At 27.1% G+C, this 27,643-nt stretch overlaps 2 protein-coding genes across 5 annotated transcripts in view; both read right to left on the bottom strand.

Annotated features, from left to right (window-relative positions):
* Nucleotides 1–893, bottom strand: part of LOC117177492 (protein CASC1-like) — a 38,336-nt gene extending 37,443 nt beyond the window's left edge. Inside the window, exon 1 of the mRNA XM_033368228.1 lies at nt 804–893. Coding sequence (XP_033224119.1) covers nt 804–815 — 12 coding nt within the window. The 5' untranslated portion in view covers nt 816–893. The remainder of the gene's footprint in view (nt 1–803) is intronic.
* Nucleotides 894–3,897: 3,004 nt separating this feature from the next.
* Nucleotides 3,898–27,643, bottom strand: part of LOC117177495 (afadin- and alpha-actinin-binding protein-like) — a 166,176-nt gene continuing 142,430 nt past the window's right edge. For 3 of the 4 annotated variants that reach the window (XM_033368235.1, XM_033368234.1, XM_033368231.1), the window contains exon 7: nt 8,680–9,160. In XM_033368235.1, coding sequence (XP_033224126.1) covers nt 9,115–9,160 — 46 coding nt within the window. In that variant the 3' untranslated portion in view covers nt 8,680–9,114. Of the gene's footprint in view, nt 3,998–8,679; nt 9,161–27,643 lie in introns of those variants that run through there. The other variant, XM_033368232.1, reaches the window with a different exon arrangement.

Genomic DNA, 27,643 nt, shown 5'->3' with positions numbered 1-27,643 from the left:
TATAGTTACAGAGTTGCTACAAAATCTCAATTTCGAAATTCCCTGACTTTCGCCTGACCAATTTTTTATTTCCCCATACATATCTCAAATTGTTTTCAGTGATGTGAAAACAACCTTACATCCAGGATAATAATGTTAATGTAAAAAAGAATTTCCAACAAAAAAGTTAAAATTTTCACAGCCAAAGATAAATTTTCATGAACAAATAGGAAAGTAACATCTTAAGCTGAAAAAACGAATTTTCAGTTTAAAAAACTCGCATTTTCAAAAAAATAGACACATTTTTAACCAATTAAATTAATTTTTAACTGAAATTAAATTTATATAAACAAGATACCGATGAATCAATTTTCTTTTAATTTTTAATTTTCTACAGAAAAACAAAATCTTTAACAAAACATTTAGAATTTGAGAAAAGGGGTTTCCTCACCGAAAAAGGTAATAGTTGATATTTAAACAAAAAAGTTTTTTTATTTTAATTCAAAAAGAGCTGAACTCAATCTGAAAGGACAAATTTGCAAAAAACAAGAATTACCTTTCAAAAAAATGGTTGAATTTTAAGCCAAATAATTAAATTAAAATTAACTTAAATCTAGCAACCCTGAATTAGTCGCAGTTAAGGAAAATTTTTACAATTTACAATAGGCCATTTCCTAGGAATATTGATCCGCCTTTGTAAGGAGTGAACCAGGAAATTGGTTTTGGAGAAAGCATACGAGAAAAAGCATGATTCACCGGTGAAGATTTTAAATTGGACGTAATATCTAATTTAAGACAAAAAGTTAAAAAGTAAAAAATTACACAATTTCTGCCATGCTGGGTGGTATTGAAGTTTTAGGAAGTATCCAAGTATTGGCTTCTGTATCCTCTTCATATTCTTCGTAAATTATTTCCTCAACTTTTTCTACTACAATCTCTTGATCTTCCAAGGTGGAAATTTCCACTTTCTTTGTCTTTTTTTTACTTTTTCTCAATCTGAAAAGAGAATCTCAAGCGTGAGGGTAAATTCACTGATTAGACTTGTTTTACGCTCCAGGTCCCATAGAAGACGGTCCGGTTTTGTAATACTTAGAATTACGAGCCCACGCAGTTTCTCAAGGGCCAGCGTAAGAGACGGTTGCGACTCTCGCCTCGAAAGAGCCGCAGTTCGCGAGTACTCAGTCGAGTATATTACGCAATATTATGTATTCCAATTGGAAACGGTTTAGGCGGCCCGTACTGTTTACATTTCAAAGTGATTGATGTAGTAACAAGGCCAGGGCGAGACAACCCCCGAGACTGTTATTATATGGGACTTGCAGTGTATATTAAATTTCAGTTTCCGTTTTTTATCATAGAAATTAGAGCTTAAGACGATCTGATGGTACCACATGATACCTAGTCTTAGCGATCCTTGGATATTGTTCTGCGCTGAGCCGAGCTCGATTCATGAATTCTGTCCCCAGTAGGGCTCTTATACAATTTTTAATTGTAAAAGTTGAAATTTGCATAATTTTCAATGGGAAATTGTCAAAATAAAAACTGTTTAATTTCAAGGTTTTTGAGTATGAATGAGTTACAATTAAAATTTTGTTAATTTTTAAAATGTAGAATTGAAAATTATTAATTTTTAAAGATTTATATTTTAAAGGTATGCAGTTTTAAACGGTTATTTACATTCAATTTGGAAGATTTTCAGTTAGAAACTTTTCAATTTTAACTAAAATGAATCGAACACGTTTTTTGTTTTGTTTTTCCGGGAAAATCTGGCAGTATTCCAAAAAAAAATTTTTATAGTTACCAAATATTTCAGTTACTTTTTATATGCAAAGAAAACGAATGGGAATTCGTAGTCTTTCATTTTTTGTAATTTGTATTTTATCCTACGCCCTGATATATAACATAATACAAATTTCTTGTTACAATAACATAAGGGACTATCCAAAAATTACGTAACACATTTTTTGCCCATTTTCAGTCATGTCTTATTAAATAAAATAAAACAAATATATCAATTGTGTCATTCTTACTGGTCACAACTTAAAATTGTTTAATTGAAAATCTGTGAAACTGAATAAATTTGAATTTATAACTTTAAATCTTTAAAATAGAATAGTTTTAATTTTTAAATCTTAAATATTGAAGTATTCGAAAGAAGTCTTAAAAATCTTAAAAATTGAAGAATTTTATCTTTTAAATTGAAAAAATTGAATTGAATATTTCACACAAAACGTTCAAAATAACATAATGTACAACTATACACCGTTTAAATAAATAAATCTTTGATATTAAATTTTAAAAACTAAATAATATAAAATTGCAAATCGTAAAAATGTAAATAGTTAAGATTGAATTATTTTCAATTATAAATCTTCAAAATTAAACCCAATATTTGAACAACAAAAAAACGCTTATAATCACATAATTTGAAACTATAATTATTCCATACAAATGAATCTTCAATTGTGAATATGAAAAATGGAGAACATTTTTTTTTGAATGCTTAAAATTGAATAAATTTCTCACTAAAAATCTTCAAAATTGAACTTAAAAAAGAGGTTTAAAACTACATACCTCTAAAATATAAATCTTTAAAATTGAATAATTTTTCATTTTATATCTTCAAAATTCAAAAAATTTTAAATGTAACTCTTCATTATTCAAACACTTTGAATTGTTAACTTTTAAAATAGAATAGTTTTTATTTTCAAATTTAAAAATTTTGCAAATTTTAAGTTTAACAATTAAAAATCCTATAATATTTACTTAAGTGTGGTTCTTATTTATACATGGTGGATTTTTTTTTCAATTCCTCTGCTCTCACCTCCCAGTTTTGTTTAAATGTCCCAAAAAATCTCCTAATTTCAGCAAAATCGGTTAATATTTAGAGGTGGCGCAAAGAACATGAAGTTTTCCATTTATTTAATATAAGTAAAAGTCAGCTTTTTGCAGATCTAATATTTAAAACCGATAATATGTTACAAATAAATCCGTGTTTCAGTATATTGTTCAGAATTCGTCAGAGAATAAGAATCAATCATAAAGTATGAGGTTGAATAATTTTAAGCTACTCCTACGTGCCCCAAAGTAAATGTCATGAGTGATAAATTTGAATTTTATGTAATATTGTGGTTTATTGACGATTTTTAAAAGTTTACGAAAATCATTAATCGGTAATTTAGAAATATCTAGTCATTTTTAAAACTAATATTCAATTGTTTAAACAATTTTGATTTATTAAAATATTTTTTTCAGTTAACTCGCGAAATGAACATATTTTTTAGACGTTATGAGTTATTAAATCGACGACAAAAATAAAATAATGTGTTTAAATAATTTAACAGTTATTTAAATAATAAGTATTTGTTCATGTATATATTTTACTCAAAAAAAAAAAGAAGAAAACACATCTTATCTCCCTAAATTTTTAACAAATTTTAATAATGTTATGTATTAAGTTGTTGATTATCAATACTCGTAGATGTTTAAACACATTTAAAATGTTTTAACAATTTTTTTGTTTACATAATTTTTTCTACATTTTTAAAGATTGAAATATTTGTATGTTCTACTTTGGTTTTTAGGAATACTCTTAAATATTGTAACAAATTAATATTGTTTAAGCAATTGAATATTAGTTAAAAAATTACTGGTTATTGTTAAATTATCGAATAATTATTTTTTTAAAAAAACTTTTAAAAAGTGGCAATAAATCGCAATATTACGTACAGTTAAAAATTTTCACTCCTGGGGTTTTCTGGTATACCTACTAGGGGTCGCCAAGTAAAAAAACGCGCCAAGGGTTGCTAAGACGCCAAGGTATCATGTGGTACTTCAGATGGTCTTAAACCGAAATTAGAAATGATTAAGATAAGAACTTCCGGCTTCTCGATTTTGAATTGCGTCGGTTCGAGCTATCGACGGTATCAGATCCAGAATCTTCCATGCTTCCAGAAATAAGACTAGGAGTGACAAGAAGTTTTGACTCATCTTTTTCTGCGTTCTTTTCGTTCTGCATCTGCAGATTTATTGAACAAGAAAATATAAGAAAATAAAACAAACTGTATCGTTTTCGTGATATAAAACGTTTATTAATTTAAAACAGGGCTCTCGCTACTAATCCTAATTACAATTATGTAAATTTGTTTCATATTTTGCAATTTGTGATAAGAGTTACATTCTTTGCACATTCAAAATTATTATTATTATAAATATTATTATATAATAATCTGGGATTCATTTTCGAACGTTTAGTTTTTCAATTTTTTCTATTGTGTCACTGTAACGGTTTAATAGTACATACTCGTCAGTCTGATATATTACAAAATTGTCTTGTACGATTGTTCTCCTTCACATTCCAGTTATTAATCATGTACTTTAGATTTAAATTATTACATTTTTAAAATCATGATGCATTATTTGGATTTGAATCATTTTTACCTAATTAAGTTTCAAGATTATTATCAGAATGATTGAATTTTTAACGCTTCAATTTTGCATTGAATAATTTTCACGATATTCTAGATTCTTCAATTTAGAACGGTAAAAATAAGAGTGATTTTTTTAATAGAAATCAAACTTTTCAGTAAAAAAATCCATCTACGCACCTTAAATGTAACTTGTTACTGCCTGATATGAGACTTAATGATCATATTTATAACCTTTAACATTTCTATAATTTCAGTCTGATTGCCTTGATATTCACTTTTAAATTTAATAATTTTAGAAATAAATATAAACCTATTTCAAATTTAAAAACTTAAAATTATGCAATTTGAAATATTGAAATCAGATAAAATTTTTTTTCAGTTAGCGTTAGATTTATTAATTTCAGATTCAAATATTCTAAATTGTTTGGTTTCAATTTTAAACCTACAATGTTTTCTGTTTTTTTTTTTTAATTCTTCGAAATTCAGAAAACAATTTTTAAAACGCAATTTATAAAATTGAGAAGATTGCACGATCCTTTACAATAGAATAATTTTTTATTTAAAAATATTCCGAAATATTGAAAATTTAATACTCAACATAAAAGCGTGAGGCTCGCTGCGCTGGAAAGTGTGAGCGCGCGTCTGTTGCATCTTGGGCTTCGTTCTAGATAATGTATCTGCGTCGCGCTTGGTCTTTTTACTTCGCCCATAACAATTACTGTTAAAAGCATCGACAACTGCAATTTGGTGATTGTGAATTCTCTTTTGTTAAAGCTCCTTCGGTCTTAACGAACACATTCTCATCACACCTCCCATGCTTCGCATTCGGTTTTTTCCAAATTGCCAACTTTACTACATTATATTCAACTCTGTTTTATCAAATGTACATTGTATATAATATACATTTGATAGGACGCGTACTTTTTGTTGTAATAGTTAAAAACAATATTAAAAGTTAAAAGATTAAATGTTTGGAAAAACAACACGAGCTGAAAAAAAACAAATAAGCAAAAGTTGATGTCCTAAAAAAGAGCTACAAAATTATTCTTAATTAATGTTTAGGACTGCATACCCTTTGTATGAATTGTCAAAAATAAAATTGAAAATAATCAAATTAGATTTTTGGAAAACGACACAAGGTTCAATAAAATTTTAATTATAAAAGAAAGACAATGAAAATACATGTGTTTCAATATCAATGCACTTTATAAATTGCAATTATATACATTTATTGGATTGATACCCATCTAATGGTAGTTATGAAAAAAGATTAATGCACATTAGATATAACAGTGTTCAACTTAATGTATAAAAGTTCGTACTTTGGACAAAATCGAGTGTGAAGCACGAGATAAGTGACGAGAATGTGTTCGTTAAGTCCAAATGAGCGTTAACAAGGGAGAATTCACAATCACAAAATTAATAAGGTTGATGCTTTGACCCTAAATTTATGAAGGACTGTGCACAAATGTGGGGGAAGTACAAAGACCGAGCCCGAAGCGCGAGCAGCTTGCAGCGCGAGATAAGAATATGTAGATTTTTTTTATATCTCAATGTATTAAGGATTTAAGACAATGTATCGGCTCAAATTGAAAGATCTTTAATTAGAAGACTTCAAGAATGAATAATAATTCTAAATAAAGTGTTAAGGTTAAAAAATTTTTAATTAAAAAGGTTAAAATTGTGTTGTTTAAATTTAAAAAATATGAAGATTAAAAATCTGAAATTGATACCATATACACAGTAATTAAATATTTTCTCTAATTTCAAATGGTTAAAAACTTAAGGCTGTGAATTTTTATGTTGAAAGCGAAATTTTCAATTTTTCCCTTTAATAAATTTGAATTTCGCAATACAATTCGAAATGGTTTGACTTTAAAAGTATGAACTTTTAATTTGAAAATCTTCAATATATGAATGATTAAAATTTTGTAACTTCATTTTCAACTTTTTAATAAAATAATTCAATTTTAAAGGTTTAAAAGTAAAAAATTCTAATTTTTAATGGTGAAAATGACGGTTAATTAATGCTTTGATCTTAGAGATCTAATCAAGTTTAATATTAAATAATAATTTTTTCTATGTAATCACAATTTAATATCCTGGAATTTCAGAAACTTTCACGTTAAACAGTTAATTTAGTTTTAAATAATTTCAAATTGTCAAATTTTAGTCACTTTAAATTAAAAACTATATATATTCAAAATTTCGTTAATTTTGAATGTTTTTAATTAGAAATAATACAACTTAAATTCCTTTGATTTAAAAAAAATCCAGTTTTCCGAATTCTAATCTGAAATTATTCTATTATAACATTTTGCAATTGTCAATTTATTTAACATAATTAAAAGTCAGCTTTTTGTAGATCTAATATTTAAACACGCGATAATATGTTAAAAATAAATCAGTGCTTCAGTATATTGTTCAGAATTCGTCAGAGAATAAGAATCAATCATAAAGTTTGAGGTTGAATAATTTTAAGCTACTCCTATGTGCCCCAAAGAATTTATTTGTTTAAACAATTTTCATTACCTACCATATTTTTTTCAGGTAACTCGCGACATGAACATATTTTCTAGACTTTATAAGTCATTAGATCAATGATAATAATTAAATAATAATTTGTTTAAATAATTTAATAGTTATTTGAATAATAGGTATTTGTTCAAGTATATATTTTACCTAAAAAAACGAAAAGAAACATTTTATCGCACTGAATTTTAAACAAATTTTAATATTTTTATGTACTAAGTTGTTTATTATCAATACTCGTAGATGTTTAAACACATTTAAAATGTTTTAACAATTTTTTTGTTTACATAATTTTTTCTACATTTTTAAAGATTGAAATATTTGTATGCTCTACTTTGGTTTTTAAGAATACTCTTAAATATTGCAACAAATTATTATTGTTTAAGCAATCGAATATTAGTTAAAAAATAACTGGTTATTATTAAATTACCGAATAATGATCATCAAAAAAAAAAAACTTTCAAAAACCGTCAATAAATCGCAATATTACTTATTTGCGCAATTTTAATCTGAATCCATTCAATATAAAAATTATTTAATTAAAAAATTAAATTGTTCAATTTTAAATGCTTTGAATTATTTTTCATTCGAAGATGTGGAAAATATTGAAAATATTGAATTTAACTATTAAAAAAAATTGGAAATTGAAAGGTTCAAAATTATGCAATCTCGAAAATTGGAATGATATGAATCTTATATATATACATATATTTAATTTTAAATGTAATATCTCAAAATTGTTGGACTTTTAGCTAAGGATTTTTGAACAAAATTAATTTAAAATAGAAAAATATCTGAATTAAGAACTCAGGAAATGTATTGTTGATAGTGTAAATAAATTTAAATTAATTTATCTGAAATTGATACCTCAGTAATTGAATCACTTCTTTAATTTTGAAGGGTTGCAATTTTAGAGTTCTGAATTTTTGTTTTGAGCGTTGAATTTTCAACTTGTCCCTTTTAGAAGTTAATTATAATTTTTGTCAGCTTAAAATTAAATCCAGATTCGTTTAATTTTTAACGTTCCATAGTATAAATGTTTTTATTTTAAATGTTCCCCAATTGAAATTACGAGATTTATCGAAAATACAAAATGACGGTGACTTTATTTTTTGTTCCTAGAAAAATTGATATTAATTTCAATGTTAAGCAATACTTTTTTGTGTTAAAATTATTCATAATTATAGAATTTCAAAAGATTGGACTTTGAAGCATTCAATTTAGTTTCCAGTTTCAAAATTTCAAATTTTAATGTCTTGGAAATGAAAATTATTTAAATTGAATAGCTTGCAACTATTTTTTAAAATTTTGTACGTTTTTAATTAGCAGTAATATAATGTCAATTCATCCTAATTCCAGTTGTAATATTGTCATTTTTACAATTGTATGTAATATAAATTTGTTTGGTTTGGAATTTTTAAATTATAAATCCTGCAATGTATTTAATAAAATCTCAAGGTCTTTCGATTTGAAACCATTAATCCTTATTCGTTATCATAAATCATTATTTCGAAAAATTAAAAACGCTCCATATTTTAAAATTTGTTAATTACTGAATTTTTTAAATGTTTTCCAATTCTATTGAGCAAACTTTTGTCAAGCATTGGATTAGTTTAAACTGACAATTCTTTAAAATATGTAAAAAAATTACAAATCATAATGATAATTCTTTGGTGCGTTGGAGAACGAAAATCTTAAAATCTATGGCTGGGCAAAATAGGAAGAACAGAAGTATTGATGTATGCATTATTCATGCTTCTTAGTATTTTAAATATAAGGCACTTGTATCTTATTTTTTTTATCATTGACAAAAAATGACACGTTTCAGTCGAAATTAATAAGACGACACTCATTTCTAAATGTGCATCATTTTGAGATCACTTTGTTAAATTACCAGACTACAAAAAACAATCAGTATTTTTGTTTGTTAATCTTAGGTCGTATGTAAATTATTTTAATCCTAATGTTTTTTTACCAGAATAATTTCCTGAATTATTCTTAATTGTACGCATTTACAATTTTTTTCGCATCGAATCTAACCCCAAATTAAAGTTAAATATTTATCTGCACTCTGTCTCTAAAAATCTGCTACTTCAAAAGTCAGTGGGTTACAAACATTTGCAGATATGGTGAATATTTACCGTGGGTCAGTTTCAACAGCAAATAGAGAATATCAGAGTTTTTTCTTGAAGTGAAGACGTTTATCAGGAAACTTGCCACTGCAACAAAAAACAAAAGGAGTGGTGAGTTTATCATGTAAGGATGAATCTCATCAAAAACATTTGCAATGCAATAAATCTGCCAAGTACAACCCAGGAAAAAAGAACAGTCGGTTTTAATTGTATATCTGTCATTTGCAGATTGAAGGAATGAAGATCCAATCGTTTGACCACATTTTTAATCTGTCACCTGTGCGCGGTGCTTTAAATCTGTCACACCACATTCGTTAAAATACTCAGTGAATAGAGTTAAATGAGACTGATTAATCTGAAATAATTCCTATGAGCATTCTACGACTCACTAATTTGCGCATGAATGGGTTAAAATTCAATATGAAATGGTGGGCTTAAAATATCTCATCCAAATTTGAAGATTACAATTTAAAAAAGTAATTGTTTGGAATGAGTAGTATGAAATAATAAATTTGAATAGGAAAATGTAAATCAAACAAAAATTGTAGAATTTCAAATTAAATAATATTGTAATTATTATAATTGATGCAACAATTTATTTCTAATTAAATAATTATGAAGTTGTAATTCCCTTTTTACAATAATTTTAGTAAATTATCCTGTGCTTTTCACTTATTCAGTGTCAGTGCACATTATAATGGCTGCAAGGAGTGCACATACCAGAAACAAACTGCGCAAGCCGCTCATATCTATTTATTTGCATCCTAAACATCCAAATGTTTAGGATTTAAATTCCCACATTTTTTTAAAAGATAATTTTTGTAAAATAAAATGTCAGTGATAGTTTTTGTGAATTTAAGGCCATGTGACGAGTGGGTCACGTGACGAGATTCCCACCTTACCCTGACTTTTTTATTTCCCAACTTATTTTCACACGAAGTGCCACATCGAGAAGAAAATTTGGGATAATAAATAAGAAGAACTTAGAAAGGTGGGCCTGGTCCTAAATTTTAATAATTATGAAGAAAGAAAAAAAAATTATTTACAACAAAAAACTTTTTTCATAATTATACAAATTTAGGACCAGACCCACGATTCTTAGTGCTTCTTGTTTAGTATCCCAAACTTTCAACTCGATGTGGCGTTTCGTATGATAATAAGTTGGGAAATGAAAAAAAGTGATGGTAAGGTAGAAATCTGGTCACGTGACCCACTCATCACATGGCCTTAAGATTGATATAAGGTGAATGTGAAGTTTCATAACCTAAATATTGTACGTTATTAACTTGTCACTTTGAGATATGGTGTGATACAAACACTTGATAAAAATGTTCAACAAAATGAATTAAAATTCCTGAAAATAAATGGCATATAAATAAAAGAAGACTATGTATGTCAGGATTTGCTTAAATAAGTGGTCAATGTAACTATTTTTTAGCAAATAATTTAAATTATTTATATTAAAAAATTTTAATGTAAATGAATACTGTTCTAATATAACAATTGTTCCTGAATCAGACAATACCTATTCATAATCGCTGCTGAATGGGTGTCAGAAAAAAATACGATTGCTTATTAATAAAAGTCATGTTCTCATTCAAAATTCAGCCTAACCAATGGGTGGCAATCTGGAATTCAGTGACAGATACGCAAATCAGAAGTCATCAAAACCCATTCAACCGCAAGTGAATGGCTTTTTGTTTTCTAGAAACTACATAAATAGGTGAAATCAACGTTGGCCAAGTAATTTGGGGAAAAATAGGGGAAGGTGGGGCGTGACAATCCTGGCGGGTGAACTAAAACGATAATATAGCTGGAAAAATATTCACACTTCAAGTTTGATATTAATTTATAAAATAAAAATAAGTCTAATGAATTGAAGAAAGTGCAAAAAGAATTTATATTTTATTTAAATTGTATTAGAAATTAAGTGAAAATTTTTAGTACTTCAGAACTCAGGAATGGTGTTATTTTCGAGAGAAAATAATGTACTAATAATGTTCTTATTCCCTTTTCCCTTACAAGAGTTTAAAGAAATGAAGTTTAAATTTTCTGATCTTGACATTAAATTTAATTATAAATTATTTAGAAAATAAAATTACGGATTTGAAACAAAATTGTCTTTGGGGGCGAGATGCAACAAGCTGCATAGGGCGGAGTGGAACACCGGAAATTCCGCGAATTTAACCTACCGCAGTCACTGTCAGTGTAGCCGTTCGCCGGTCAGGTTAGTTGCGTGTCACTTGTAAGAAATAAAAAGTGATAAAGTACATTATTTAAGTTATTAAAATGCGGAATTATAAAATGAAGATTGGTAGACAAAACGGGCCTGAGTATAAATCGTAATAATAAAAACTTATCGAATTGAAATAACTTGAATTCGTAAAAAAAAAGTGGGAAAAATTACAAGAATATTATTGTTGGTAACAAAAATATTTTTATAAAATATATGAAACATATAATTATGAACTTTCTATGTAATTTCCTCAAAATATACATATATATTCATTTAATTTTTATTCTAATTTGCCTACAGATAAGATGTTTTTAAATCTTACCTCCTTCTATGGTACAAATTCTAGTCGTTGTGATATGGGGAAAAATAGCTTCAAAATGATGCCAAGAACATTGAAAAATGTTGATTATTTTGAAAATTATTTGATAATTTATGCTATGAATATATACTTAAAAACTATATAAAGTGGCTTCGCCCTCGGTTCATTTTATACATAATGTCTAGAGCAATCAACCCTTTGAAGAAAAAATTTTTTAGCTGTGGTATAATTTAAAATTAAGAGAATTTATTCAGTCATAAGAAAGAGGTGCTCAAAAACTTTTGCACGGCAGTGTAATCTGAAAGCCTATACATGCACATAGATAGAGCTCTTTTTTCGAAAAATTGTCTTGTTTTTTCTTGTCATTTTAAATTGAAATACACTTAGAAACGCTGAGCGCCTGTTTTCGGTTCACCATGGGTATGCTCCCAGTGGCGCGTAGCCCGTCTCCAGGTGCAGAAAATTCAGCATATTTTCAATTAAAAACAAAAAAAAACAATAAAAAGACCATCTTGAAAAAAGAGCTCTAGCTATACACATGCGTAAGACTTTAGATGATGTTGCAAAAATATTAAATTAAATAGATTATTCTTGCAACCGTATTTTCTATTGTTCTAAAAACCTACTTGTTTAAATTTCCTTAAGGTGGTTTGTCGTTCACCATACGAATGATACGAAATACATATATAAACAATATTTTAAATATTTGCGATTGAATTTAGAATATTTTATGACCAGTGACTTTATGGAAAATTTTAGATTTAATTTTCCACTTATCTCAAAATATTAATTATACTGTTCACCTTTTTAAAACTAATTTATCTTGAAAGCTGGAAAGCATTACTGGATTTAGAAAGAGAACCAACTTGAAATTTTGGACTTCGTCAGGCTTTTTTTAGTGTTTTTCTTCGGAAAATGGTAATTTTAAACAAAAATACATGCTTTTAAAAAATATTATATACTAATTCTGAACGCAAAATATCGAAATTCATAAGTGATAAAAATATTCTCCTAGCTTTTCTTTTATATTATTTTAGAAAATAAATAACATGTATCTAAATGCAACAATCTTGTTTTAATTTGGAAATTTCGGGGCGAAGAAAAGTAATAAGCTCGCGCATAGTGCGCGTGTTTATTTCCTAGTTATTTATAAAAATACTAAAACATTCAGAATTTAGAACAATGGTATTTTAATTTTAATTCGAGTTAGTCCAAGTCAACAATTATGCCACAATTTTTCCTTGGTAATGTTTCCTCCTGTCATATAATTATAATATAAACCAACTAAACTAAAATATATATTTGGAAATGTTTAAAAACTTTGTATATAGACAGCTGATTCTAAATTTTTATACTTCAAAAGAGAGTCGCTTTAAAAAAAAAGTACAGTTGTCCAATGAAAATAAAACTTATATATTTCTAGAACCATGACTCAGGGTTAATTATAGGGGTTTTCCACGTTTATTAGAAATGTTTTTTTTCAGTTCTTGTAAATATTTACATTTGCAAAACAGTATTTACTATTCATATGTAAAATTGATTTACGCTGGTGTTTACTAAAAACTTGAAAAGGCCTAAAATGAGTTAAAAAGTACATAAGTTTGAATTAAACAAAATTTTATTTTATCTTCATATACTTCAAATTCAGACAATATTTAGCATAATAAAATGTTGAAAAAAATATATTTCCAGGTAAGTGTAAACATCCTGCAAAAACAGGGGAAACAAGGAGATTTTTCACGAAAATACACTAAGAAAAAAATTTAGTATTCGCAACAAAACTATTTTGTTGAGCAGTTTTTCGTCAAACGTGCTGTTTAAACTAATCAAGTGAGTGAATAAACCTTATGGATAACACGACCCGTCGTTTTAAAACTTCGATACTTGATACTTTGATACTTGATACCTCGTAAATAAAATAGTTTAATTGTCCATTTATCTTAGAGTGTAGACAATTTTATCTTTCTTTTCGCAGAGCATGGCATTGATGAAGATGCGTTTGAGGCTTTCACGCCTGATCGTACTTTCGTTGAAAAACTCTTGGCAAACGAAGTGCTTGGAATACAAATAAAATTTGCACGAAAGCTACGAGATTACCTCGTTTTAAACGGAAAATGTATCACCAATTCAACATCGAATCAGAATAATATTTCTCTTCAGAAAGTATCAAATAAATCACGAACTGAATTGTTTGAAGGTGGCGATGATAACGATTCCATGTTGCTGGTACTTTTTCATTCTTTATAGTTTTTGGTTGCATTGTTCTCAAATTTACGTTCTTAAGATAAGGAGATGAAAAAAAAACTAAATTTGTAAACAAAATATGAAAAGGTTTCTGAAAAAAATTAACACAGATAATAACGATAGGAATTAATGTTTTTAATAGAACGAAGGTAGAGAGAAAAGTCCTAAAGGTGAGGAAAATATTACTGGGAAACAAAGAAAGAATTTAGAGAATTCGCTACCAGGAAGTTCAAAAAATTCGTTTCGAGAAGGTGGAGAGGAAGTCGAATCCACTTACACGCAGTGGACTCCTTCTAGTAGCAAAGAATTTTATGATAGCCTTGATACTTTGGTAAGCTGACTGAAGAAGTAATTCTTTTTTCTTCATTTGATTTCTATAGGTATAATTTTTCTTTTGAACCAAGTGCTGCAGGTAGAAAAAATTATTCGCAATATTGGTACACAGTTTTAAAATGGTTATATTAGACGATTTTAAATCAGAAGTGTTCGAAAACTTTTTATAAATTATATGATAAAAGTATATCAATTTGTAAATGTGAGCTTCTAAGTAGGAACAATTTTGTATTGAAGATTTTAAAAATGTTACTACTTAAAATTTCGCAGCATTTAACTGTAGAAGAAAATCTAAACAATTCGAATTAAAACATTTAAATTTTACGACTTTAAATTGTAATCTTGTAATTTTAACATCTGAGTCAACACCATATATTCTGCAAGATTAAAAAAAATAGTTTTAAATGACATAATTTAATAATCGTAATTTACAATCAGTAGATCGAAAAACCAACATCTGCAATATAATTTTAAAATCTTTAGGATTTTTCTTTATGATATTTTCCAGTTCAGCAAATTCAAGCCTAATTTTTAATAACTGTTAAATATTTTTTCTTCAAATATGCACTCCATGTAATATTTCATTAATGTAAAGATTTATCAAAATTCAAAGGAACTTCTTTCTACTACTTTTTCTTAAATGAAAAAACCAAAGCTTTTATTTGAGCCTGCAATAAAATAAAATAATGGTATTTTTCATTTTAAAATTAAAAAATTAAACCAATTTTTAAAAATATGGTTTCATGCCCTAGTGATTAATTTTAAAATGTCCATAATTAACCTACTCAGTTTTACTTAGTACCTTTAAACATTTTAAATAGTTGCTGTTTTTATTGCAGTTTCTAATTAAACAACTTTCATTTTGTAATATTAGACAAGTTCTAGATGCTATAAATTAAAAAAAAGTCTAAATTATCAATATTTCTGTGACTGTCAATATTTAGGGAAACAGTTCAGATTTTCAGATCCGTAAAAAAATGTGGACATTCATGATAATATTAAAATTACGATAATATCAGTTTTTTTCAAACTTATCTGACTAACTGGAATAATTAATCACTCATTAAATTATTCAACTTTTTTCAAATATTTGTATAACTCTTAATATTAAAAAATGTGATATTGTCGATTTATAAATAGTTGTTCTTTTTATTATTAGAATGTGTTTTATCCAAACCGCATTGTTTACAGAAATTTAATTAATCATTTTAATACAATTCATATTCACAGAATTTCAAACGACTCTTCTATATGTGAAAGAATTTTCAAGATTTCCCAAGTTTTAAAGGGATTTCCTTTAATTTCAAGAGATATGATGGACAAAAAAGTTCAAAGGATTTTTAAATAGATTATATTTTTAATGTTGGAAAATAAAAGGGTTTTGTTTTCATAGAAATTAAATTTTAATTTAATTCAAGGAATTTTAAGGGATTTATAATTATTTTATTGGATTTCATGATTTCAAGAAAATTAAAAAAAATTCTAAAGAATTTTAGGGAATAAATAAAATATTATTCGAAGGGAATTCAATAGTTTAAAAGGATATTAAAAAATTCGACAAATCTCAAAGGTTTTAAGTTATTTAAAAAGATTACAAAGAATTTCAAGAGATTACGTTTAAAAATTTGGTGGCAGTCTTAATTAAATCAAATTTAACATTATGGGTTCTTAAATAGATTCTTTTAAATAATATGAAATATAAATCTAGCGACATGATCTGCGAACACATTTTAACATTTTAGGAGGTCATACTTGAACCATTTTTAATTTGAGTTAAAGAGCATTGAAGAGTGTGTTTGTTAATTTATATTCAAATTATTAATTATAGTATGATCATTATATTTATAATATAATATCATTTAACATTATTCGCAAATTATACAATTTGATATAAAAAGATTGTTTCTTCTTTTCTAATGTAAAAATAAAATTTTGATCTTTCCCCTATTTTCTCCCTTTTTCGTGAAAAACTTTATGTTACTTTTTTTTTATTACACCATTACCCCGTTCGGGGTAGGCGTGACTCACTTGGTGGGGGAAAGGAGTAATGTGTGGAAGGGATAGAGAATTTTCAGACTGATTCAGAATTCTCGTGTTATTTATGTAAATAACACGTTCGTTCCCCAACACTACTCCGACCCAGGTTGCTGATCCATCTCTCTAGCAATCACCCCAAGTGAAGATCCTCACAAAGTCGGTATGTAAGGTTCCCCACTTGGGTCCATTAGTAGCCAAGGTCTTTTGTTTCGGGCGTCATTCACTCTACTGACACTCTTTTATTAACTATTTGCCGCCATACTTTCCTGTCCTGGCATACTTCTCTAGATTCTTTTATGTCCATGCATTTTTTCATGCAGACTCTCGTGTTTCTGTGACTTCTGATGTCTCTTCTAACTAGGGTCTCGTTCACAAAATCTAACCATTCTTTCCGCGGTCTACCTCTGGGCACGCTGCCATTTACTTTACCTTGATACACTTGTTTCGTTAGTCATTTATTTAGCATTCTCTCAATATGCCCGAAATATCTTAACCGATTTCTTTCCCATGTGTCTACTAGCGTCTCTTCTGCACCACATTCTTTTAGAATTATCTCCTTACTTTCTTCATCAGAGTTTTCCCGCATAATCTTTTTATGCTCTGATCCCTCATATTATCAAAGTAAAATTTAATAACCAATGTTAAAAAGTGATTTATCGATTTACTTTGTAGGATCTGTAGGAAATATTAAACAAGTCATTTGATGGCCGACTAATCCTTATCGCCTTCCGTGATAATGGAGAATTTACAGATAATTTACAACAAAAACTGGCGGACATCCTTCTTTCGCATTTGTTCTTATACTCTGACCCCCTTGGACAACAGTAAGAAAAATTTTCCAAAAGATTAAATTTGTTTATCTTTTTCTTTATATTATCATTTTTAAAAATTGTAGATTTAATTTGAAAAATACACATATACGAAAACGATAAGAATATTAAGGCTGTAATCAGGCTGAGATGAAAAATACTACTTAAAGTGACTCAAGGTAAAAAAGCACAAAGTTAAGTAGTACTTTAAAAATATACAGTTCCTTACCCGACTGATATCATAAGAAATTAAGATTAAAATATCGTTTAAAGAAGCGTATTTTTATAAGATTTTCATATTTGCAGAGCATAGGTTGAGATTTTTGAGTCATTGACTTCTTTTTGTAAGAAAAAAAAATTATAATATATTACTGACTGATATTAGGCTTAAAAGTTTGTTTAAAAAATTGTATGCCTAAGTATCTGCAATTTACAGAGCATATACTGAGATTACTCAAAGAGTGTTTTTTAGGTTTTTGACTTCACTCATTAAACATAGAAACGAACAAAAATATATAATTTAATATATCTTAAAACAAGAAAGTACAAAGTTAAGAAGTACTAGAAAGTATAATTGTTCCTCATTTGAATACGATTAGAATTAGTGTTATAAGATTGTTTAAAGGAACGCAATTTGAAGCTATTTATTCCGCAGAGTATTGTTTCAACGATACTTGTTTGTAATTGCAAATTCTGTACTTAAAATATTAATACTTGATTTTAATCTGAGTTTCCTTCTGAATGCTTCGCTGTTCATCAAAAATTGACTTTTTTATTTATTTATAAGAAGTTTTTATATGAGAAAAATTGCTATAAAAAATTGGTATCGCAATTTATCTATGCTACAAATCCGTGGAATCATCTTTCTCCGAAGTGAACGGTTTGAGTCATCATTTAAAACTAAGGCACAAATATGATAGTCAAAGTGGCTGCATATGCAAGCAAGAAAATTGTACTAGAATATTCAACAGCATTCATGTTTTCAGAACCCATTTAACAAAAAAGCATCCAATGCGATGCGAATGCCCAAGTCGTAAAACCTAATAATGAAAGTCTTTCAGGTAATTTTAATAATGTGACACCTGCTGAGCACCAGAGATTCGTGAAAGATTCGGCGTTGACGTATGTCTCTCATTTTTATAGTAAAAGTTTCCTAACGCGCGAAAACGTGCAAGATATTGTTGATACAACTTACGAATTCATCCAAAATACTGTAATATCTAATTTAAAAAGTAAAGTTATCTCAGTGTTAAACAGTGCATACGTCGACAAAAAAAAGATAAAATTGAGATAGAAGCATTGTTTGAAATATCGGAAAACTCTTTCTCAGAATTAAAAACTAACTATAAGAGAACAAAAACCCTTGAAGATAGTTCTTGCTACTTAGCACCAAAGTCTTACCAGATTGTTGACATTTTAGAAAGCAAATATGTTTATGGCGTTTATACGTTAGTTCTTGGTAAAGCAAAAAGGTCAACATATATCAATAGCAAAAATCTTGCGGAAATTTTTTGAAATGCCTTCAGTTTTGGAAAGCCTTATATCTAAATGAACTCGCTATCCGCAAATAATGAAATAAAATCCAATATAATTCAGGGCGCTCTCTTCAAAAAGATTTGTTTATGATTTCCCGGTAAATCTCTACTGTACCAGTCGTCTTTTACTTTGACGAATACCATCCTAATAACGGAATGGGGCCACATGCAGGTGTTCACAAATTGGGGGCAGGTTATTTCTCTCTAGTTTGTCTGCCACCTGAAGTTAGAGAGCAAAACTAGAGAATATTTTTTTAACTCTCCTTTGGTATAAAGTATCAGCAAAATATTGTCATAAACAGCTCTGATTTAATTGATGTTACATGATGTTAAAACATCATGTATTATTTTTTATGTAAAAGGACAATCGTTTGTCACTTGGGAATAATACACCTATATCAAATTAAACATGTTTCTATTTTCATATTCTGGACAATAAATCAGGATATTCCTATTATTAATTCTGTACATTTAATATTTTTATTTCATACTTTTAATCAGCTATCCGTAATTCATGGTATTTTTTATCAGTATAATGTGACGATTTTTGTGCTCTCAAAACTTTAATCAGTTGTAAAAAAATTACTTTGTAGAAAAGTCATTGACTAATTTATTAAATTGTAATTTAAACTATAACAAAAAGTATATTTTTGACCTAAAAAATATTTAGAAACGCCGACAAAACTATTTTGTGCATACAGCAAAACAATTTATTTGAGACAAAAAAATAATTTGGTTGACCTTACAAAAGTATTTTGTTAGGTTAACAAACAAATTTTGTTAAACCACCAAAATATTGTATTAGGATGACAAAGAAATGTTGTTGGCTCAACAGAATAGTTTTGTTGCACGAAGAGCAATAAAATTGTTTTGTTGAGTCAACAACATTTTTGTTGTTCCATCCCAACAGTTTTCTCAGTATAGGCAAATATATTCTTGTACCTCTTTCCAAAACAGATTAATTTTTAACAAAATAGATAAATTTTCAACCAAAAAGATAAACTTTATATAAAAAAGACGAATTTCCAACTATAGACAATGAATTATCAACCAAAAATGAAATAGTTAAATTCTCGGTTAAGAAAATAATTGTCATTGAAGACCGAATTTTCAACATAGATAAAGAGTAAACTAAGGTGATAAATTTTCTACTAAAATTGTGAATCTTTAATTAGAATGGTTGGATTTTATACCAAAAAGATTAATTTTTTAACAAAAAATACGAATTTAAAAGAAAAAACATAAATTTTCGGCTTAACAGTTAAATTTTCAACGAACCAAGAAGATTAATTTTCTACAAAAAAAGACAAATTTTCAACTAAAATTTTGATTAGTTAAATTTTCAGGTAAATAGCTTAATGCAGAACCTAAGATATTAATTTTCTACCTAAAAAGGCGTATTATAACATTATAAATTTTCCACAAAATACATGCATTCATAACTAAAAAAAATCAATAGTTAACTCAGCAGGTAAAAAATGTAATGCTCAACCAAAGATATGAGTTTTAACTAAAATATTAGATTATTTAACTGGATTAGATAAATTTTTAACTAAAAAAAAACAAATCTTTAAGAAAATGGCTCGAGTTTCAACTAGAATAGTTAAATCTTCAGTTAAAAGAGTTAATTTTCAAAAAAAAAAAAAAAAACAATTGTCAACAAAATAGTCAAATTTTCAACTAAAGGGATGATTTTTTTCTGAATCCTCAAGAAAAACAACAAAAAAGAATTTTCGATAAAAGCATTCGACTTTTTACCAAGTAGTTCAATATTCATTATAAGATGCATTCCCAACGAAAAATGTAATACATAATATTTCAACCAAAAAAAAATTTAATTTTAAATAAAAAATAGTTGAGTTCAATAAAAAAGGCATATTTTCAACAAGATTGTTAAATTAATTATTATAATGCTACTTTTTCAAATGAAAAAATAATGTTTTCCAAGTTTTCCAGGTGAGTCGACACTAGGGTGGTCCAATTATACATGCAAAATTCGATTTTTGATGACCCACCAGCTCCCGCGGTATTTCTCACTTTTCGAAGAAACATATTCTATATTTTTGTAAAATTAGTCAACATTAAACCGTGCACACAGGCTTTTAAAATTAACCTTTGGTTTTCTTAAATTTTGAAATCCTGAATCCCCTTTTATTGTTCCTGAAAGATGCAAAAAATAGCAGTTTCTTAGCATATTCATGCTAAAAATGGTATTGTTTAGAATTGGTCCAATATAAAGTATTTTTTTTTGTAATCCCTAGAATCGTACAAAGTTATTTTTTTGGAACACGTTCCTTAGATGTGTTTTTAATTACAGAACATAATTTTTCACGATTTACAGAAAAGCATGGTAAACAAAATAAAATTGTTAACAAAATAGCTAAAAATCCTTTAGAAAAAATATTAATCTCAAGATCCGTTAATTTTGTCATTAATTCCAGAAAATAATAGGCTTTCTCCCTTTATAGGACAAAAATATTTTAAACAAATAAAAATTTTTCAAGTAATTACCAAACATCCTTTAAAAATATATTTCTGTCAACATTCTTTGCTTTAGTATTTCCAGAAAAGAATAACTTTTTACGATTATAGAGAGAAAGCATTGTTCCCATAATTACCATTTATCTTGAACTAAAACTACTAAACTTGTCATTCATCAACTTTGTATAATTTATCCCGAAAGATAATAAATTTTCTACGATTTACAGAGACGCAACATTTTTTTAACATATAATAATTGTTAAGCCAGTTTAAAATTATTTAAAATCCTTAATATAAAATCAACAAACGATATTGTCGATTTTGATTGTCACAATACTCGATTTCATTACTAATGCGTGTGACACGAGGCGTCAGTGGGTTAGACTGCATTGGAAAATATTGAAAAAATTGTCACGATTGCTCGTTCTTTGATAGCTGCACGCGTGTGACAAAGGCATCCGTGATTCACCATCAGTTAGACAGAAATAGAACGTTAGACGTGTTTTCTTGAAGTTAATGATCCCAATGGAGCTATCGTAATCTGCGCTTGCTTGGATTTGAGTGATGTTCATTGGCTACGGTGCGCGTCTGTACTTCTTTTTTAAATACGTACGCGAACTAGAGCCAATGAGCGCCACGCAGTTCAAGCATGCGCAAGTATTCTTGAATCGCTGTTGGGAATAATAATCGAATCAAAATTCGAAGTCGATATACGAATCAACGCTTCTCCTTTACCACCACCTTGCCACCCGTACCGTCGCAATACAGGCGTCTGCTTGTTCTTTATGATCGAATTCTTATTTCAATTTAAGCCTCTCTGCTTGTTATCTATGAACTATTTTCATTTTAATTTTGGAAAGGATATTTTAAAGCCTTCAAAGAATTTAAACGAGCTATCTGGACCATTAAATATATATACCTGTGTGCCTGCGGAGAATTTCTCGGAGCTTCTCAGAGCCTTGAGAATCTTTAGCATATACTCTGAGATTTATATCGGTTGGGTTAGTATATTTTTAATTACAAGTTAATGTTTAAGCTATTATTTGTTATTACTATGAACATTAACATTAAGTAATATTTCTATGAAGCATGGAATTTGTTCTAAGTTTTGTTATTAAAGTCCATTGCTGGTGTAAAATGCGATAACAACTTTTTGAGGTTAGGAATTAATTTAAGAATACAAGAGCGAACTGCTGGTCGCAGAATTAGATAATTTTTGCCAATTTAATGTAAAGCATTATTATATCTACAAAATTCTATAAAATACTATTTTTTGCTATGAAAAGTTACGAAAATGTACTACAAAAACTTTATGAAAGTCAAGCTTTTAGTCATTTTTCTTAATACGAAAAAATACTGCGTGTTTGAAATACATTCAAAATTATTGAAATTTTTCATACAAATTTCACAAAAATTTCATTCAAATTTATAAATTTTTTAGTGAAAAAACAGAAACTATTTTAATAAGGATTAAAATAAAAAATAGCTTTTTATGTTTTCATCCTACTTCTTTTTGATAAATTTATTAACTGCGAACAGTTCGCTCTTGAATTGCAAAATGTAATATTAAGCTCAAAATTTCCATAAGTTGCTACCGCATTTTATGTCAGCAATGAAATTTTATAAAAAATTACATGCATCACCGAAATAATACTTAATGTTAATGTTTAAATTGAATGCAAGTAATAACTAAAACATGAACTTATAACTAAAAATACACCAATGTTACACTAACTTTACTTAGTATCAGAATAGTACCATTAAGGCCATGTGACGAGAGAGTCACGTGACCAAACCTGGTCTTCGATTTTTCTTTCCCAACTTACGTCTAAACGAAATGAGTTATCGCTCTGAAAGTTTGGGAAATGAAAGAGGTGGTAATAAAGACCATGTCTCTGCTTTGTTCAGGTGACAATTTTTAGAAAAATTATTTTTTGAAGAAAATACCAGTGGAAGTTTTCTTTCCCAACTTACGTCCACGTGGAATGAGATATTGCGTTAAAAATTTGGCACGATAAATAGAAGGCATGCAAGAATTTGTCTTTGGTCCTAAATAATTAGAATAGTGAAAAAAGTTAATTTTTTTAATTTCTATTTTGGAGAAATACCGACCGTGCTGTCCTCAAACCCTGCAAGCAATTTGCAATGTTGTCAATGGGCTAGTTATGAGGTTTATATTTATCAAAGTGGGACAAAACAAAAATTGCTCACGAACATTATGCACCAATAATGCAAAAACTAATGTTTGCACTTGAAATGCAAATAAACATATTTGGTCTGACATACGTATCAGTCTGGTATCAGCTGTGTCAAAGCAGCACTAGCGCAGCGAGTGGACAACTTCGAACTTCTAGGGGTCTGTGGGTAAAACAGATTGCATGATTACCGCCAGAGAAAGTTAAAAGTCAAAATTCTGCTGTAAAACCTAAATGTGTCCGTCGATAATCATTATTTGCATAAATAAACTTTTTTCTTCCTCCAACTCTTTGCAAGGCCACAAACGGTTCTTTAATATTTATCAACATTTCCCGAACAAAATTTCCGCGTTATTTAAACTTTTATTTTTCAATATTAGTGAAAAAATATTGATCTTAGGGCTGACTTGATCAGCTGTTACACTCACCACATGGCCTTAAACTTCTTGCACTTTACCTTCAACACAAAACAGCCGTATAAAATATGTAGGCTTCCAATGTTTTATGTGTTTTTAACCAATATATGGTTTAAGAAATGTAGGATTGAATGAATTATTTTCAGGTTTATGTACGGGCACTTTCATTATCACCCAATGGTCGGCGAAAAATTGTTGACCAACTAAAAAGGAACTTACAATAAAATAGTTGGATTCTCAATCAAAAAGATGAATTTTCAAGGGAGAAGTTTTATATTTTTAACAAAAAACACAAATTTTCTACAAATTACGGGAATTTTCAAACAAATAATTCCATTTCTAACTAAAAAAGATCAAGTTTCAACAAAAACGGTCAAATTTTAAACAAAAATAGAATAATTCAGTTTTTAGTATATAAAAGTTAATATCCAATTTTAAAAAAATGAAATTTTCTACAGGTTATTTAAAATTTCAATTAAAACAGATGAACGTGAGACCAAATAGTAAAAGTTTTAACAAAAAAGATGAATTTTCAATCACAAAGATTAATTTTCTATTTAAACAAATCTTTTTTAAGAAATAATATAATTTTCAATGCAAGAACAATATTATAAAAAGTATTTAAAATAAAATAGAATATGCTTAAAATCAGGCAGGTTCTACACATTATATAGCAGAATCTTTCAGCGATTTACACTTTTTTTATAGTAAATTATGCAACAAGTTTTTTTCCGATTTAAGGCAAAAAAATCGAATTTGGGCATTTATGTTAAGAATAATAAAAAACAGATTAATTTTTTACCCATAACATTAATTCTCTACAAAAAAACTATCAGTTTTCAACCAAAGATGATATAATGGAAATTTTCCCGTGAATACATTAATTTTTAACAAACAAAAAAATATCAAGAAAATAGTTGAATCCTTAATAAACAAGCTAAGATTTTAACAAAGAAAAATAATTTTCTACCGAAAAAACGAATTTTCAGATGAAAAAATTAATTTTTTTATTAAAAATATAAATATATAAAACCAGAAATAGGATAATTCTTTTTTAGTTAAAAGAATTAATATTTATCAACAAAGAATTAAATTTCAACAAATTAATTGGAATTTTACTAAAATAGATGCATTTGATGATACATAGTTGAACATTCAAGCACATACATGTATTTTCAACCAAGAACCCAAAAATATAAATTTTTAATTCCAAACTTCAGTGTTCCACCAAAAGTGGGATAGTTAAATTATAAGTTAGAGAAATTAATTCTTAACAAAAAGAACAGAATGTGCAACTTAATAGTTTTGTTCTTAATCACAAAGATGAATTTTCAAGCAAGAAGACTAATTTCCTACCAAAATAACGAATTTTCATCAAAATATGTGCATTTTCAAATAAATAGTTGAATTTTTTACCGCAAAAGATCAATTTTTAACTTCAAATATCAATTCTCTACCAAAAATGGTATAATCCAATTTTAGCTTACATACACTAATTTTTGACTAACTATAAGGGAACTTTCAACAAAATAGTTAAATTCTCAATAAAAAATATGAATTTTCAAAGAAGAAGTCTTCTACTTCTAAGAAAAAACACCAATTTTCAACAAAATACATCAATTTTCAAACAAACAATTCCATTTTTAATTAAAAAAAATCAAGGTTCAATAAAAAATATCAAATTTGAAACAAAAATAGAATAATGCAGTTTTTATTTTATAAAAGTTAATAGTCAATAAAAGAAACGAAGTTTTCTACACATTATTTCAAATTTTAACTAAAACAGATGAAATTAACACCAAACAGTAGAAGTTATAAAAATTAATTTTCAATCACAAGGGTTAATTTTCTATCAAAGAAATTTTTAAAAATAAATAACAGAATTTTGTAGAAATTGTTGATATAAGCTGTTGGCTTTAGGGTCAGGTGAATTGAAACTAATTAAGTTGGTTAAAACGTTTCGGCACACAATGGTGGCCTTCATCAACGAGTTTTATTCAATCTGTGAAAAGTACGAAATATCTTGTAGGTACGCAGTTTTAGAATTGGAAGCATTATTTTTTTTATTAATATCTTAGTTGTGTACTAATGAAAAATGAAAATGACTTATTTTTAAATTTAAGTATCGTTTAATTTTATTAAGAACTATTGATAAATCTTGCAGTAATCTTAAAAAATTATTTTATATTAAGGAAGTACAGTTGATGAGAAAAGCATACGAATGTAGTCGGAAAAGTTTTGTCATCAATTTTTTATTTAATGAAACAATTTTAAATCGCAAAAGTTGTTCACCAATTATCTTTCCAGTGACTTATATGTAATTATATTAAATTTTTTATTATTTTACTCCTTTTTTGTCATTTTTTAAATAATCTGTCTGTACTAAAATTAATTTTATAAACTGTAAGAGACTTCATACAGATTTAAATGTTTTCAACTAAAATAATTTTTAATCCAAGTAAATATTATAAAAATTATTTAGAATAAGATAAAATTAACTTAAAATCAAGCAGGTTCTATACATTATTTATCAGAATCTTGAGCGATAAAATTTTTTTTATAGTAAATTATGCAAGACGTTTTTTCCCCATATAAGACAAAAAATCGAATTTAGATATCTATGTTAAAATGAATAAAAACAGACTCATTTTTACCCATAAAATTCATTCTCTACAAAAAACTATCAGTTTTCAACCATTAATGATATAATAAAAAATTTCCTTAAAGATATGAATTTTTAACAAACAAAGAAATTAGGAAAATCGTTGAATCGTCAATAAACAAGATAATATTTTAACAAAGAAAATTAATTTTCTACCAAAAAGACGAATTTTCAACTAAAAAAAAATTAATTTTCAATTATAAAAGTAATTGTTCATCCTAACATTGTACATTTAAATTTTTAATAAAATAGCTGAATCCTCAATCAAAAAGATCAAATTTCAAACAAATAGTGGAATTTTGAACTGAAAAAGATAAATTTTTAATTAAAAATATAAATATATAGAACCAGAAATAGGTTTATTCCTTTTTAGTTAAAAGAAATAATAATTAGCAACAAACAATTGAATTTTCAACAAATTAGTTGAAATTTATCAAAATAGATGAATTTGGTAATACATAGTTGATCTTTCAAACAATCGGAAACATTTTCGACCAAGAACATTAATTTTATATAAAAAAGACGATATTTGAAACAAATAATTGAATTTTCAACACAAAAATATCAATTTTTAATTCGAAATTTTAATGTTTCACCGAAAGTGGGATTGTTAAAGTTTCAGTTAAAGAATTTAATTTTTAACAAAAAAAAGGAATGTGCAACTTAATAGTTTGTTCTTAATCACGAAGATGAATTTTCAAACAAGAAAACTAATTTCTTACCAAAATAACGAATTTTTATCCAAATATGTGCATTTTCAAACAAAAGGTTGAATTTTTAACTGAAAAAGATCAATTTTTACTTTCAAATATCAATTCTCTAGCATAAATGATATAATCCAATTTTATTTTACATACATTAATTTTTAACTAACTATGAAGGAATTAAAAAAAAATTGAACCCTCAATGAAAAAAATAAATTTTCAACCGCGAAGATTAATTTCCTACTTGAAAAAGACGGTTTACAAAAAATTAAATTTTTAACAAAAAAGGATCCATTTTTTTTAAATATTATTTTTCTATAAAAAATGGTAAAATCGAATTTTCTCTTAAATAAATTAATTTTTCGCAGAAAAAGCAATTTTTAATAAAATAATAGAATCCTCGAAAAAAGATTCTAACAAGAATGACGAATTTTAAACAGAATTCTGAATTTCCAAATACTGTATGAAAAAAGATAAATTTTTTTCCAAATAGTTCAATCATTAACGAAAAAAGATCGACTTTAAACCAAAAGGATTAATTTTCTACCATTATAGAAATTAATTTAAAAAATATATATATAAGAATAAATATATATGAT

The sequence above is a fragment of the Belonocnema kinseyi genome, chromosome 7 (genome assembly GCF_010883055.1).
Source record: "Belonocnema kinseyi isolate 2016_QV_RU_SX_M_011 chromosome 7, B_treatae_v1, whole genome shotgun sequence".
Classification (NCBI taxonomy): Eukaryota; Metazoa; Arthropoda; class Insecta; order Hymenoptera; family Cynipidae; genus Belonocnema; species Belonocnema kinseyi.
This window is presented reverse-complemented; position numbering and strand designations above follow the sequence as displayed.